Here is a 17,711-nt window from a genome sequence, read left to right as displayed (position 1 = left end):
GAAAACCCGGAATTGTACAATTTAAACGAGTGGAATGTATGGTATATGAATTACATCTCCAAAAGTTGTTCTAAAGAAATGACTAGACATGGTGGGACTTCTAGAATGGCCCAGTGAGGACCTTACCAAATCCTCTCGCCCCAAAATAATGATAAAACCGGACAAAATTGTCAAAATCAACCATTTCAGAACCCTGGACATTAACCAAAAGCATATAACACACCAAAAGTATTTGTACAGGAAAAGCTGCTAAACTGCAGCAAGAACAGCAGGATCTGTAGTATTTTGACTTGGGGCTGCTCCCATGTCCCACTTTCAAGGTGCAGTAGCCTTGAGGACTAGAGAACTGGCAGTCTTATGGTAGCTGAAAGGGCTGACCCAATTTGAAGCTCTACAGAAAAACCTCATGCTCAATAATGATTTTAGGGGGAAATAATCAGGGAAGGTCAGTGTCACAGCTGCCTAAGGCGGTGATACTGATTAGAGCAAGCAGCTGACCAGTCAGAAATTTTAAAAGGAGTTCTGGAAAATGAGACAACCATAAGGTGCTTTGATAAGCTTCCATTTACTCCAAAGGATCTGGAAAATTATGTACACACACAGACTGCACACATGCTCAAGGGAGACCAGAGATGGCCCCAATTATCTACTCATTCATGGCTGACTTTGAGGCCCTGTACAAGCAGAAAGTGAAAATCAGAGAAGATTTGTAAAGTGCCTGAACTTAGAATGAGTGTACCAACACATGAACAGATTCTCTAGGAAAAAGGATGGAAACCTTACTGGCTCAAAGTGTTTAAGCAAAATCTTGGACCAGTAATTGGCTGGCCACTAAACTATGATGACCTAAGGGTTAACTCTAGGTAGCTAGGCTTAAAGATCAGAACGAGGGAAAAAAGAAAGAAAAAAATTAAGAGCAAGAATTTTTAAAAAACAACTGAGCAGAGATTCCAGTTCTCACACACTACGGGGGAAATAAGCCCTACATAATTTGTCCAAGCATATCACTAAACAAAAACAAAAAATTAAAATCAAAAAACAAAGAAACACTTTCCGCGCTACCCAGACAGGGGTCCATACGGCGTTGTTCTGGATTCCCGTCGTAACTTAAAGGGAAACTTTCACAATGTCCGGAGCCCTTGATGTCCTGCAAATGAAGGAGGAGGATGTCCTCAAATTCCTTGCAGCAGGAACCCACTTAGGTGGCACCAACCTTGACTTCCAAATGGAACAGTACATCTACAAAAGGAAAAGTGATGGCATCTACATCATAAATCTGAAGAGAACCTGGGAGAAGCTTCTGCTGGCAGCTCGTGCCATTGTTGCCATTGAAAACCCAGCTGATGTCAGTGTGATATCCTCCAGGAATACTGGCCAGAGAGCTGTGCTGAAGTTTGCTGCTGCCACTGGAGCCACTCCCATTGCTGGCCGCTTCACTCCTGGAACCTTCACTAACCAGATCCAGGCAGCCTTCCGGGAGCCAAGACTTCTGGTGGTTACTGATCCCAGGGCTGACCACCAGCCTCTCACAGAGGCCTCTTATGTTAACCTGCCTACCATTGCACTGTGTAACACAGACTCTCCTCTGCGTTATGTGGACATTGCCATCCCGTGCAACAACAAGGGAGCTCACTCAGTGGGTCTGATGTGGTGGATGCTTGCCCGGGAAGTTCTGCGCATGCGTGGCACCATCTCCCGTGAACACCCATGGGAAGTCATGCCTGATCTCTACTTCTACAGAGATCCTGAAGAGATTGAAAAGGAAGAGCAGGCAGCAGCTGAGAAGGCTGTGACCAAGGAGGAATTTCAGGGTGAATGGACTGCTCCAGCCCCTGAGTTCACTGCTACACAACCTGAGGTGGCGGACTGGTCTGAAGGTGTGCAGGTGCCCTCTGTGCCTATTCAGCAGTTCCCCACTGAAGACTGGAGTGCTCAGCCTGCCACTGAAGACTGGTCTGCAGCTCCCACTGCTCAGGCCACCGAATGGGTAGGAACAACCACTGAGTGGTCTTAAGCTGTTCTTCCACAAACTCTTAAAATTGAAATAGGTTGACAGAAAATAAACAGTTTCTAAAACAAAAACAAAAACAAAAACAAAAAAAAACAAAGAAACAAGGTGCAGCCCATACACAGAAAAAAAAAAGCAGCTTGTTTACATTGTCTCTGGGAGGGCCTAGGTGATAGATTTAGTGCATAAACACTTCAAATAAGCTATAATAAATATGTTCAAGGATCTAAAAGAAACCACATTAGAAGAATTAAAGGAATGTATGATGACAATGACTCTTCACATAGAGAATATTAATAAATACATACAAATTATAAAAAAGTAATAAATAAAAATTCTGGAATTAAAAGGTACAACAACTGAAATGAACAACTCACTCAAGGGGCTTAACAGCAGATTTGAGCCGATAATAGAATCTGCAAACTCAAAAGTAGATCACCTGAAACATTGTAAATCAACTATAGTTCAATTAAAAAATTAAAATAAAAAAGTAGATCAACAGAGATTATCTAGCCTAAGGAACAGAACGTAAAAAGAATGAAGAAAGCTGAAGAACCTCAAAGGCCAGTGAGACACCATCAAACACACCACATATGCATAATGGGAGTTCCAGAGGAGGAGTGGAGATAAAAGGGACATAAAAAGTAGTTGAAGAAATCTCAAATTTCATCTAAAAAAAAGATTAATCTGCACATCCAAGAAGCTCAATGAATTCCAAGTAGCAAAAACTCAAAAATATTTACAGCTAGAAAGATCATAGCCAAACTGTTGAAAGCCAAAGCCAAAGAGAGAAACTTGAAGACAGCGAGAAGAAAATTATATGTCATATATAAAGGAACCACAATAAAATTAACAGCTGACTTCTTATCAGAAACAGTGGAGACAAGAAGGCAGTGTTCTGACATATTCAAAGTGCTGAGGGAAGTAAACTCAGCCGAGAATTCTAAGAGTCAGTTCACCATAGCAACAGCTCATGACAACACTTCCTCTTCCCCAGCTTCCGGGTGTCCCTTCAGGTCTTCCTGCTCTAAGCTGTGCTGCCAGGAAGGGTGTGGGAGATTGCTGACCTGACACTATGGGGGATGCAAGAGGTGACAACTTCGAAGGTATGAGCACTGACTGCCTTAAACTGGAGTTATTGGAAGAAATCCATATGAAAGACTTAGTACAAATCTCAATATTTGAAATAAGACAAAAGATAGAGGAACTGGAAGCCAAACTCAATACTGACAAAGAAGACAGTGAGTGGAAAACCTGTTATGAGATACAACTTGAACTGAATGATCAACTAGAAAAGCAAATTGTTAGTCTCAGAGAGAAAATGGAAAAAATCCGTGGAGATCCTTCAGATAGACTATCTTCTATTCGTGTCTATGAACGGATGCCAGTGGAATCCTTGACTACATTACTTAAACAGCTAGAAAAAGAAAAAAGGAGCCTTGAAAATCAAGTGAAAGAGTGTGCACTTAGACTGGAACAAGAAACCAAGGCTTATCACAAGACCAATGATGAACGCCATATGTACCTAGCTAAAATGTCTCAGATCTCTGGCTCACAACAAGTTTCTAAAAGACAGCTAATGAATCAACTGCATAGAATGAAAGAGAATCCAGTGAAAACAGGAAGATATAATCCAGCTAATCAGAAGACGGTGAATGCCAAGAGAGGACCAGCAAAAAAGATTACAAGGCCAAATCATCTTCCAAAACTCAATCCATAATTCCAGAACTGGGTGGATTTCTATTTCTTCCCTTTTTTCATTTGTAATAGTCAAATGATGAAGTTACTGTTCAACACATTTTTCAGGGGATGAAATAGATAAGAAAGAGCTATTAAACGTCTTTAGCTCCTCTTTCAGAAGTATGTTCCTTTGTCTACCTGAAAGTAATTTTCTTAGTAATTCAGTCTAATTTCAAAAATTATTTTAGAAAGTAATTTTAATGACCCTAAGATATGTAGTAGCAGTGTTTGTGATTCTTAAAATACTCCAGGAAGCCTGAAGGTTGTCATCATTACCCTTGCTTTTAATATATCCATTATCCACTCTGATATTAACATTGCTATTATATTTGGTTTATAGTTTGCTGTTAGCTAAAAATGTGGGTTCATCAAAACTACTTGCTATTTTAGGCTATATCATGTTCATGTTTTTAAATTTTTAAAAAATATTTATTTATTTATTTATTTATTTATTTATTGGCTGCATTGGGTCCTCGTTGCTGCACATGGGCTTTCTCTAGTTGCCACGAGCAGGGGCTACTCTTCCCTTCGGTGCATGGGCTTCTCATTGCAGTGGTTTCTTTTTGTTGTGGAGCACAGGCTCTAGGCTCACAGGCTTCAGTAGTTGCAGCACGCAGGCTCAGTAGTTGTGGCTCACAGGCTCTAGAGTGCAGGCTCAGTAGTTGCAGTGCTCGGGCTTAGTTACTCCGAGGCATGTGGGATCTTCCCAGACCAGGGACTGAACCCGTGTTCCCTGAATTGGCAGGAGGATTCTTAACCACTGTGCCACCAGGGAAGTCCCCATGCTCATTTTGTAAACAAAGTTGCAAATCAAATGCATTTTAAACTTTGACTTGAAGCATCATGGTATTGCAGAAATAGCCTCCAATCAGGAATCAGCTTGGTTATAGTCTGCTATAACTATAACCTGCTGTAAACTTATGAGAACTTGGGAAAGTCTCTTCACCTCATCTTTATTTTCTACAACTGCAAAATGAATGAGGCAACCTATGCAACTTCTAAGACATTATCATTCTAGAAAATTAATGCTTTTTCAACTACTATAAGGACCTGCCATTTAGTACATGGTGATTTAAGTCATTTTGTGATGTTTATTAATTCATAGTGATGGCCTAGTTTTTTGGAGCAAATTTTGCAAGTGTCCACAATACTCAAGTCTAGAAGAGGAGATTGAATGAGGATAGGAGAAAGGTTACGGCATTTAGAAAATGTGTTGAATTCTCTTATTCATGTTTAGACTGTTTTTGCAACTGTCCCATAGGTCTGCAACATACATATAATTTATTTTCCCAACTTAATAAGTGAAACTATTAGACTTTAAATTTCTAGAAATCATCCAATGGTAAGTATACTTTCTAGCTAATGTTGTTCTCACCTTATATCCTAAAACCTAAATTCTTTCTATTCAGAATTGCCAGTAATGAATACCAAATGGACTTCTATAACTGTCTCTATAGATGTTCACTTTCTTTCTTTAAGGAAGAATGCATAAATTTCATACAGCCAAATAATTATTTTATATGACTTTAAAATGTAATGCAGTGAAATATAAAGTAACTTCCTATAAATTATTCTACATTGGAGCTGTTTGGAAATATTTCCCCCTGTTCTTTTATCTTTATTTTTATTTATTTAATTTATTTTTTTAGGCTGTGCCTTGCTGCATACAGGATTTTAGTTCCCTGACCAGGAATCGAACCCATGCCCACTGCATTGGGAGCTCAGAGTTGTAACCACTGGACTGCCAGGGGAGTCCATATTTCCCCCTGCTCTTAATTAAGCTAACTACAGATATCAGATATTATGACCCATATTATTAAATAAATACTGGATTTTTACGTTTTATACCATCTTTCATAACATTAGCAGCAAATTGATCATTTGAATATTAGTAATAAGTATAACCATCACAGATCATCACTGAAGAATGAACAAGTTTGTTTCTATTATACATAGGTAAGCCATTGTAGGGATTAGATTGAGGAACATTTAAAATTACCTCCATCATTGTGATGGTGTATTAGTTGAACATCTTATCACAGGGACTCTATCACATTTAAGTTTTAGCTTTTGCAGGGGCTACTTTGAAATGCTTTCCAGTGTCACAAAGTGTCTGTTTTAAACAGAGTGATGGAATGTTGATGGGGTAATATTGATATAAAGAACTGAAATGGGAAACTGTATTAGATCTGCGTTCTGATAACAGTTTTGCCTCTTCTAAGCTTCTGACTTTGAGTAGATCACTTTTCACTGTCTTGCTTTCATCATTTATAGAATTGGGAAAATTTACTCTAACTACTGCCTTACATTAGGTGTGCAGATCAAGGATACTTACTAAATATTTATTTACTTCCTTGTACCTTATTTCCCTCTTTAGAAAAAAGTGTGAGTTGGCTTTTACTAAATTTAGTGGTATAAAAACAACACCCACTAGATAAAAGATGAAAATAAAATTTTGCAAGAATTCCAGACTAAGAAAAACTCTACCTTTAAGCTTTCTAGCAGCCAGTACAAAGAAGGAATGAATTACACAGCTCTCATTTTTTTGTAGAAGGAATATACAAGCAGAAAAAAGGTTTTATCTTGTTCTAAGCTCTGAAGATAATTTGCCATGTGAGGTTTTATAAGAAAATGCAGTTATTTACTACAATAGAGCAAGGAGGAAGGGGCACAATAGGGATATGGAATTAAGAGATACAAGCTACTATGTATAAAATAGATAGGTAACACAGACATATTGTACAGCACTGGAAATTATAGCCATTATTTTGTAATAACTAAAGAGAGTATAATCTATAAAATTATTGTCACTGTGCTGTACACCTGAAACTAATATAATATTATATCAACTGTATTTCAATTAAAAATAATAATAATAATAGAGAAAAATGAAGATTTGGGTTCTTTTTTTGTTTAATACTGAAATATGTATTAATATCAGTATTTAAGTTCAAAACTCATAAAGCAAAAAATTAGTAAAACAATATTTAATATATTTCAAATTTTAAAATGTCAATGTATTACAAAATATCAAGAAATACCATTTATAAAACAAATGTTGCTGTAATCAAAAAGACAGATAATAACTACTGTTGGTGAGGATGTGGAGAAATGGGATCCCTCATACATTGCTGGTGGAGATAGAAAATGGTACCACCTCTTTGGAAAACAGTCTGTCAATTCTTCAAAAGGTTAAACATAGAGTTATCATATGACCCAGCAATTCCACTCCTATGTATATAGCCAAGAGAAAAACCTATGACCACATAGAAACTTGTCCACAAATGTTTATGGCAGCATTATTCATAATAGCAAAAAAGTGGAAACAACCTAAATGTCTACCAACTAATGAGTGGATAAACAAAATGTCGTATAGCCAAACAATGGAATATTATTCAGCAATAAAAAGAAATGAAGTACTGGTATATGCTATGACGTGGACAAACCTTGAAAGTAATATCTGAAGTGAAAGAAGCCAGTCACAAAATACCGCACATTGCATAATTCCATTTATATAAAATGTCCAGGACAGGCAAATCCATAAAGACAGAAAGGAGATCAGTAGAGGCCTGGGGATGGTGGAACCAGGGAGAGGATGGGGAGTGATTGCAAAGGGTACAGGGTTTCTTTTTTGGATGATGAAAATTTCTAAAACTGATTGTGGTGATGATTGCCCAGGAGAACATGCACCATCGATCTGGCCTCTGGCCCTTATGGAATGGGGCAAGATGGAAGATGTATAAAGATAGATTAAGACGTGGGGCAAGATAGTCATTTATGGGTTTGCTTAGACTGGAATTTGAAAAGGAATTGTTTAAGGAGATGATTATGTCTCTTAGTTAAAAGGGCTATTTGGGACCTATTAGAGACATGAAAGTGCTACTGAGTGTTTTTTCCAAGAGCCCAGCATTGTGTATTTTGAGTAATGAAATGTTTGCCTTGGCTACTATTAATAATGTTTATATGAGTAATGAGCTCTTGGCAAGGCCTTATATTGTGACCTTAATATATAGAGAGACATGTGATTTTATATTTTGGGTATCTGTGAGGCAAGAGTTTCCAGAGTTCTTTAACCTGACAGAGATAATTTTTAGGCCATGCCCACCAGCTTATAATAAATGTGAAGCTGGAACCATTTGTTGGCTGGGGCATCCAGCGTTAGAATAACTGCCTGAAGTTTAGCCAAGTGTGTGGTTTCTGGGGTCCTGTCCTTTATTAGGGACATCCTGGCTAAGGGATAGAAAATAGCAACATTCCACTGATTTCCATCATGTATGATGGTTAGCAGGGCTATTTGCATAATCTATTGTTGTTCGCACAGTTAATCCTAGGGGGTTTTCCAGGTAGCAAAGGGTCTGGGGGAAAGGTGACTTCCTCCAGCATCCTGGAATCTGGCAAAGACTAAGGACAGGGGAAATCATCCCCTCCTGCAAGAAGAACATGTCAGAGGGCCCAGATCTGGTTTCATCCTGATTAAGAAGGCCTCCGTAGCTGTGCCAAGTTGGAGGGGTACTGTTTCCATGACTCAAAGCATAATGGGCAGATGTATGGAGGGTCACAGGCTCAAGATCTGTGAGAACCTCTGTTTTTAGGAAAGCCCTGTAGGTAGCCAGGCATTTTTTGTAAGGGCAGTTTTTTGCACCAGAAACCCTTGGGCAACCTACAGCCATCAGAAGTTGTCCAGAGATACTGGGAGGTATGAAAGAGTTTGCCAAAGTCTCTTTAGTGAAGGAGTTTGGAGGGGGCATCAAAAAGAGTGCCTGTTGATTTTCCCTGGGGAGGAAAATTTGTAAATGAGAAATATGTTGTCATTAGAAGCCAAGAAGAGCTAAATTTGGATTTGGGTTTGTATGTCCTTAATGAATGTGTCTAATGAATTTCCTTGGAGGAGGATGTTATCAATGGAATGTCATACCTGTGCTCCTGGAGGAAGGTGGATGTAGTTAAGATCTTGTCTATAAGGACTGTGTGCGATGGCAAATCTGCTGGGGTGCCCCATAGGTAGGCTAGAGGAGCTATATTGTGTCCTTTCAGGGGTAAAGGCATATTGCAGCTGAGAGACTGTTCAAATGGGCACTGGACAGAAAATGGTAGCCAGATCTATAAAAGAAAAATATTTCCCAATTGTCGAGTGAAGAGAATCAGTGGTTTTGATAATATTGGATATCCGGTATGGGGGCCTTGGTGGATGTGACCACAGCATAAAGGTAGTAATAATCCATCATGAGGAGTACCCCCACATCTTTTTTGTTTTCTGTTTTTTTTTTTTTTTCAGATTTAAGAACCGGCAAAATTGGGCTATCAAATGGAGAAGAAATGCAGATAATCACTCCTTTATTAATTAGGTTTTCTGTAATAAGTTTTAATAAGGATTAAAGCTCCCTGTTTTAACTTATACTGAACCAGGTTATTTTAACTGGGGGTCCATGGGGTCCCATTTTATTAAGCCAATTTGTAAGTCTCAAGGACTTACTTTAGTCTTAATTTATTATATTGCATCAGAGCATCTATGCCCAATATAGAATGTTTTAGGGCAATAGGCATTGTGCCTTTGGATATTTAGGCAAGGCTACAATTAGAGTGAGGCATACCCATTTTTTCTCCATTTTGTATTTAGTTACTTTCTTTAGATTTTAGGGGACATGATTTTAAATTTACTAGGGTCCCCAGGCACAATTATAATTTAAGCCCCATCTTGATTAAGTCCATAAAGTTCTTGCCAAATGATGTGTTTTAGCAAATGTTGAAGTTAGTTTAGAACCAAGGCTGTAGAGGCACAAAAGCCAATCAGCATTCTTTTTATCATTTTGTTATACAAATTCTTTAATATATAAATTTCAAATTTTCAATTGGATCAAGTTGTGGGATTTTGTTTTAACTTAGCTATATATTTTATGTATACCCACAATTCACCTACTATATATTTATATTAAAATATTATATATGTTTACATAATTTAATTACCTTCTATTTTCTCCTCCTGTATCAAGCTAGGGGTTTGTTTCGAAATCAATAAGTAATCTAGGACTAGCATTATGCTTGTTAAAACTGGCATTTACTCTGCCCATTTTTAAGTCAGGTTGTTCGATTTTTTGCCGTTGAGTTCTATGAGCTGTAAAACTATAAAGCTTTTAGAAGTAAACCTAAGAAAAAGTCTTTATGATCTTGGGATTTATTTCCTGTGGCTGTATGACTGAGGGCCATACCAATTTGACATACTGACCAACTTAACCAAACTGACATTTGTATTGCAGAACACTTCAACCAACACAGCAGAATACACATATATTTAAAATACATATAGAACATTTACCAATAGATAAGATATTTTGGGCCATAAAACAAGTCTCAATGTATTTGAAAGGATTCAAGTCATAAAAAGTATGTTTTCTAATTACAATTGAATTAAATTAGAAATCAATAAAAGAAATATTTCTAGAAAATCCCCAAATATTTGGAAACCAAATGACACATTGCTAAATAATCCATGAAATCAAAGAAAAAATCAAATGGAAAATTACAAAGAATTTTGAATTGAAAAAATTTTTAAAGCAGTATATGAAAATTTGTGAGAGGTTGAGAATGCAATATTTGAAGGGGTATATTGTACTAAATGCCTATATTACAAAAGAAGAAAATTTACCAATCAATGACCTCAGCTTCAACTTAAAGAAACTAGAAAAGTAAGAGCAAATTAAACCCAAAGTAAGCACAAGCAATGAAATAAATGAAATAAATTAGAAATCAACAAAATTGATAAAACTCTAGCCAGTCTTATTAGGAAAAAAAGGACAGACGACACAAATAACAATATTACCAATTAGAGTTTACATCATTACAGATTTTATAGATATTGAAAGAATGATATGTAATTTTTATGAATAACATCATGCCAATATATGTGAAAATTTACATAAAATAGACAAATCCCTTAAAAGACACAAACTACCAAAGCTCACTCAAGAAAAAAACAAACAAACCTAAATAGCGCTATATCTAATAAAGACAATTGAATTTGTGGTTAAAAATTATCCCGCAATGAGATGGAGCTATATGTAATGAGGTGGATAGAACTACAATCTGTCATACAGAGTGAAGTAAGTCAGAAAGAGAAAGACAAATATTGTATGCTAACTCACATATACGGAATCTAAAAATGGTACTGATGAACTCAGTGACAAGAACAGGGAAGCAGATACAGGGAATGGACTGGAGAACTCGAGGTATGGGAGGGGGCGGGGGGTGAAGGGGAAACTGAGAAGAAGCGGGAGAGTAGTACAGACATATATATACTACCAACTGTAAAATAGTCAGTGGGAAGTTGTTGTATAACAAAGGGAGTCCAACTCGAGGATGGAAGATGCCTTAGAGGACTGGGGCAGGGAGGGTGGGGGGGAATCGAGGGGGGGGCGTCAAGGAAGGGAGGGAATATGGGGATATGTGTATAAAAACAGTTGATTGAACCTGGTGTACCCCCCAAAAAAAATAAAATAAAATAAAATAATAAAAAATTATCCCGCAAAGAAAACTCAGATTGCTTCACTGATAAATTCTACTAAATATTTAATGAAGGACTAACTCCAATTCTCCACAATCACTTCCAGAAAAACTGAAGAGGAAAGAATCCTTCCTAACTCATTCAGGATAACTATCATTATCCTGATATCAAAACCAGCCAAAGAAATTACAAGATAAGAAAACCACAGACCAATATCCCTCATGATTAGAGGCAAAAAGATAAACAATCAGCAAATGGTGCTGAGACAACTGGATATTCACATGCAGAATGTATTTGGACACTTTCTCATGCCCTATGCAAATTTAACTCAAAATGGATCATAGAGCTAAATGCAAGCACTATAAAACTCTTAGAATAAAACAGAGCGGTAATTTGTGGCCTTGGGTTAGGCAAGGTTTCTTAACTACAATTAAGAAACACAAGTGACCAAAAATAAAAGATAGATTACATTAAAATTTAAAACTTCTGTGCTTCAAAGGACATTATCAAAAAAATGAAAAAAGAACCCACAGAATGAGAGAAAATATTTGCAAATCATGTATCCTATAAGGGATTTGTATCCAGAATATATAAAAAATTTACAACTTAATAATAAAAAGACAACTAACCCAATTAAAAATTGGACAAAGGATCTGAATAGACATTTCTACAAAGAAGATAGGCAAGTGACCAATAAGCACATGAAAAGATGCTCAACATCATTAGTCATTAGGGAAATGCAAATCAAAACTACATTGAGATACTACTACTCCATACTCACCAGAATAGCTATAATCAAAAAGACAAATAACAACAAAGTTTTGACGAGGATGTGGAAAATCTGGAAGCCTCATACATTGCTGGTGGGAATGTAGAATTGTGCAGTCACATTGTAAAACAGGTTGGCAGTTCATTAATGTATGACCTAGGAATCTTACTACTAGATATATACCCAAGAGAAATAAAAATAGAAGTCCACACAAAAACCTGTACACATCACACCAGTCAGAATGGCCATCATCAAAAAATCTAGAAACAACAAATGTTGGAGAGGGTGTGGAGAAAAGGGAACTCTCCTGCACTGTTGGTGGGAATGTAAGTTGGTACAGCCACTATGGAAAACAGTTTGGAGGTTCCTTAAAAAACGAAAAATAGAACTACCATATGATCCAGTAATCCCACTCCTGGGCATATACCCAGAGAAAACCATAATCCCAAAAGAAACATGTACCATAATGTTTATTGCAGCACTATTTACAATAGCCAGGACATGGAAGCAACCTAAATGCCCATCAACACATGAATGGATGAAGAAGATGTGGCATATATATACAATGGAATATCACTCAGCTATAAAAAGGAATGAAATGGAGCTGTATGTAATGAGGTGGATAGACCTAGAGTCTGTCACACAGAGTGAAGTAAGCCAGAAAGAGAAAAACAAATATTGTATGCTAACTCATATACACGGAATCTCAAAAAAAAAAAATGGTACCAAGGAACCCAGTGACAGGGCAAAAATAAGGATGCAGATGCAGAGAATGGACTGGAGGACACGGAGCTGGAGGGTCGGGGGGCGAAGGGGAAGCTGGGACGAAGTGAGAGAGTAGCATAGACATATATACACTACCAACTGTAAAATAGATAGCTGGTAGCAAGTTGCTGTATAACAAAGGGAGATCAACTCGATGATGGGTGATGCCTTAGAGGGCCAGGACAGGGAGAATGGGGGGGAGTTGTGGGAGGGAGGGGATATGGGGATATGTGTATAAATACAGCTGGTTGACTTTGGTGTACCTCAAAAGCTGGTACAAGAGTATAAAGCAATTATATTCTAATAAAGAGCTTAAAAAAAACAAAAAAACAAAAAACAAACCTGTACACAAATGTTCACCACTTGTATAATATAAAAAATAATACCATCATGATACATGATAATAGTCGAAAGTGGAAACAATCCAAATATCCATCAACTGGTTAATAATAGATAGGTAAAAAAATAAATAAATAAAAAGAAACAAAAAGAAAAAAGTAAAAAAAAAGAAAATAGATAAGTAAAATGTGGTATATCTATACAATGGAACATTATTCTAAAATTAAAAAGGAAAGAGGTACTGAGACATGCCATAACATGGATGAGTCTTGAAAAATCATTCCAAGTGAAACAAGCCAGTCACAAAATATCACTTGTTGTATGGTTCCATTCATATGAAATGTCCAGAATAGACAAATCAATAGAGACAGAAAATAGATTAAGTGGATGCCTACAGCTGGGAGGGATTGGGACAGCGGTCTAGAATGTGTGTTTTTTTTCCACACCACCAAGCAATTTTCCAGTTCTCAGAAGATACTGACAGGGTGTCCCACAAATTTAACTCAATTCTGACACTACCTGGGGAGAGGGTCAGATCCCACATATTAAGGGCTCAGTCCCACGGGACAGTTCCCATCCCACTTCAGATGCCAATCCCAAGTCCAGATCGTTACCTGTGCTTCTGACCACTGACTATAAAGCAAAGGTTCCCACCCCCCTCCTCAGGTTCGATTCATTTGCTAGAGTGACTAACAGAACTAAGAAAACCAGCTTACTTACTAGATTACTGGTTTATTACAAAAGGACGTAACTCAGGAACAGCCAGATTGGAAGAGATGCAAAGGGCCTGGTATGTGAGAAGATGCACAGAGCTTCCATGCTCTCTGGGCGTGCCTCTCTACCCACATCTCCATGTGTTCACCAACCCAGAAGCTCTCTGAAACCTGACCTTTTGGGGTTTCACGGAGACTTCATTACATAGGTATAATTGATTAAATCATTGGCAAAAGGTACTCCTATCACTCAGAAAATTCCGAGGAGGTTGGGAGCTTTGTGCCAGGATCCAGGGACAAGATCAAATATATTTCCTATTATATAACAATGGGATGATAGCTAAAGGGTACAATGTTTGTTTTGGGGGTGATGAAAATGTTCTAAAATGTATTGTGGGGACTTCCCTGGTGACACAGTGGTTAAGAATCCACCTGCCAATGCAGAGGACATGGGTTCGATCCCTGGTCCGGGAAGATCCCACATGCTGAGGAGCAACTAAGCCTGTGTGCCACAACTACGGAAGCCCCCATGCCTAGAGCCTGTGCTCCACAACAAGAGAAGCCACTGCAATGAGAAGCCCACGCGCCGCAACTAGAGAAAACCCACGCACAGCAACGAAGACCCAACACAGCCAATAAATAAATTAATTTAAAAATTGCTTAAATAAATAAAATAAAATGTATTGTGGTGGTGGTTGCACAACTTTTAAACATACTAAAAACCATTGAATTACACGCTTAAAAAACAACAAAAAAGTGAATTACTGATATACAGAATAATCTGAGTGAATCTCCAGTGAAAAAATATAATCCCAAGAAGTTGTATCCTGTATGATTCTATTTATATAACATCCTTGAAATGACAAAATTATAGCAATGGGGAGCAGACTGGTGATTGACAGGAGTTCAAGAGGAGGCAGGGGTGGGAGGAAATCAGGTATGCTGTAAAAGGGCAACGTGACTGATCCTTGTGGTGATGAAAGTTTTCTGTACCTTGACTGTATCAATACCAATATCCTGGCTATAATATTGTATTAGAGTTTTGCAAAGATGTTACCATTAAGGTAAACTGGGTAAAGGATACACAGGATCTCTGTATTATTTCTTACAATTGTATGTGAATCTATACTTATCTCAAAATTAAAAGTTTAATTAAAAGAAGAGTAAAATGGCATAGTGGATATAAAAGCACTATCTTAATTTGTTCAGGCTGCTATAACAAAAGATCACAGACTAGGTGGCTTATTAACAACTGAAATCTATCTCTGGCAGTTCTGGAAGCTGGTAGTCCAAGATCAAGTCCAAGTCCATCATTGTTACGTGAGAGCCCTCTTCCTGGTTCATGGCCAGTACCTTATTGCTATGTCCTCACATTGTGGAAGGGGGCAAGGGAGCAATCTGATCTCTTTTATAAAGGCACCAATCCCATTCATGAGGGCTCCACCCTCATGACCTAATCACTTCCTAAAGATCCCACCTCCAAGTACCATCATGTTGGGGATTAAGATTTCAACACATGAATTTGAGGGGACACAAGCATTCAGACCATAGCAAGCACTGCGTAAATTCTAAAGTTATATAAAATAATTATTATTATGCATCTTTTATGAGAATGAATAGCATGGACTATCATGACTTCACTCACTAATTCGAAAAACACTTATTGAGCCCCTACTATATTCAAGGAGTAGGTTAGATGCTGCAAGGCAAAAAAGCACAATTGTTGCCATGTTGTACGTTTTGGCTGAGCCTGGGTCGTTTTTGTGAAATGTAAGCCAGTTGAAATATAAACATACTTGGGCGGGGGGAGGGGGAATATATTTTTATTTTGCTGATAATCACTAATAGCTCTAATCAAGATCAAGGTTGCTTATGGGAGTTCCCTGGTGGTCTAGTGGTTGGGATTTGGCGTTTTCACTACCGTGGCCCAGGTTCAGTCCCTGGTCAGGGAACTGAGATCCTGCAAGCTGCATGGTGCAGCCAGAAAAAAAAAATATAAAAAAAAATTTTTAAATAAAAATTAAGGGGTTCTTCCAAGTGGAGAAAGCAGGGGAGACTGGGGTGGGATGAATTGGGAGATTGGGATTGCCATATATACATTACTAATAAGAAAAAAATATCAAATTGTACACTTTAAATATATACAGTTTATTGTATGTCAATTGTATCTCGATAAAAGTTCTTTAAAAAAAATCAAGGGGTTCTTAACTAATTATCTTCCACAACTCCTCTACCCAACTACATACTTGGTTTCTCCACTTAGATATCTTGCTCTCAAACCTCAAAAGTACTAAACTGAACTCACTCCCCAAATCTGTCCCTCCATCGCTAGTCTTCTGCATCTTAAATAATCTACTGTGCTTGCTCAAACCAGTAATGTAGGCATAATCTTTCTCTTTCCCTTACCTCTCACACGCCTCTAGTGGGCCCACCAATGACCCATCTCCACAGCCACCACCCTACTCCAAACCATCATCCTCTCACCCTGTACTACACCATAGCTTCCTGACTAGTCTCTCAGCTTCTCTGGTGCCCCACTCCAACCCATCCTCCACACCCCAGCCAATGTGACCTTATTAAAATTTAGATTATGTCACTCTCTTGCATAACCCTTTTATTTTTGGCCTATTTTATGTAGAGTAACATCCAAATTCTGCCATGGCCTACAAGGCCCTACAAGACCTGAACCCTGCCCACCTCTCCATTTGCCATTATATTTACCTTCTTGTTCACCACCATTCAGCCACACTGGCCTTTTAGTTGCTAGAATATAACAAGCTCTTCCCAACCCAGCAGCCTGGGTATATACTGTTTCCTTTGCCCAGAACACTCATCCCCAGTTCCCCCCGCCCACTGTTGGCTCCTTCCCCTCCTTTAGGTCTCAGCTGTTCCATGATTCTGCGTAAGAGGGAAATGGGGCAGCAATCTGGTTAGAGCTAGGAAGGGCGAGTACCTAGGGAACTTGTCTCAAAGCTGCATTTGCATAGCAAACACACTGTCTTTACTTAGATTAAGTATAAGTCAATAAAAATGTCAATGTTTTCTTAAAATGCTTTTATTCATACTTTATGTAAGATTAAGAGAGCATCATCTGCCCATAAAAATAGAATTGCCATGGGGGAAGGGGCAAGCAATTCCAACAGGTTGAAGAGGTAGACAGGACTAAAGAATTTTTTTATTTTAACTTGAAAGTGATTAGGGTCTATTTGCATCATTTAAGTAGGGAAATGACATGATCCAACTTATGTGATCAGATGAAGAGAGACTAAAGACTGAAAAGCCAGTAAAAAATAATTATTAGAGCTAATATTTATTGAGCATTTTAATGTGACAGGTATTATTCTAAGGGCTTGCCATTTATTCTAGTGCTTTATGTATAGTAACTCATTTAGTCCTTACAACTATCCAAAGTATTATTATAATTCCCATTTTAAAGATGAGGAAACAAAGGCACAGAGAGGTTAAGTAACTTACTAAAGAATTACAAAGCTAGTAAGCAGCAGAGGTAAGATTCAAACCCAGAGAGTCCAGTTCAAAACCCATGCTCTTCATCAATATGCTTTAATGCTCCTCTTTTCTATAACAGATTAGAGCAATACCATGGGCTTGAAATTGCAAGGGTCTGATACAACAGCAATAATGATAGAAAGGTGGGGAGATAACGTGAGAGAGATTTAGGAAGTAGAACTGACAGTGTGAGGGAATCACTGTAAAGCATAAGGGAGTGAGGAATCTAAGATGACTCAGACTTCTGACTTGACTAACTGGGTAGTTGATGGTGCCAGTCATAGAAATGGGAAATACAGAACTCTGACAGAAAATATAGAAATCACTGAACACTTCACAGTTGACGAGCCTGTGAGATAAAAAGGATTGCCA

At 37.9% G+C, this 17,711-nt stretch overlaps 2 protein-coding genes across 2 annotated transcripts; both read left to right on the top strand.

The window, feature by feature from the left end:
- The first annotated feature begins 1,053 nt into the window (after positions 1-1,053).
- On the top strand, positions 1,054-2,052 carry LOC130842529 (40S ribosomal protein SA). Its single transcript, XM_057719190.1, has one exon. The coding sequence runs from the start codon at positions 1,127-1,129 to the stop codon at positions 2,012-2,014; it is 888 nt and encodes a 295-aa protein (XP_057575173.1). The 5' UTR covers positions 1,054-1,126; the 3' UTR covers positions 2,015-2,052.
- A 1,031-nt stretch (positions 2,053-3,083) lies between these two features.
- Positions 3,084-3,728, top strand: LOC130841308 (coiled-coil domain-containing protein 169-like). The gene has a single exon (XM_057717409.1). The coding sequence runs from the start codon at positions 3,084-3,086 to the stop codon at positions 3,726-3,728; it is 645 nt and encodes a 214-aa protein (XP_057573392.1).
- Positions 3,729-17,711: the final 13,983 nt, after the last annotated feature.

The sequence above is a fragment of the Hippopotamus amphibius genome, chromosome X, assembly GCF_030028045.1.
Source record: "Hippopotamus amphibius kiboko isolate mHipAmp2 chromosome X, mHipAmp2.hap2, whole genome shotgun sequence".
NCBI classification, from domain to species: Eukaryota; Metazoa; Chordata; class Mammalia; order Artiodactyla; family Hippopotamidae; genus Hippopotamus; species Hippopotamus amphibius.
This window is presented reverse-complemented; position numbering and strand designations above follow the sequence as displayed.

What these genes read in the sequence shown, in the direction of transcription:
- LOC130842529 (XM_057719190.1), top strand. Translation starts at nt 1,127, where the DNA reads ATGTCCGGAGCCCTTGATGTCCTGCAAATGAAGGAGGAGGATGTCCTC.
- LOC130841308 (XM_057717409.1), top strand. Translation starts at nt 3,084, where the DNA reads ATGGGGGATGCAAGAGGTGACAACTTCGAAGGTATGAGCACTGACTGC.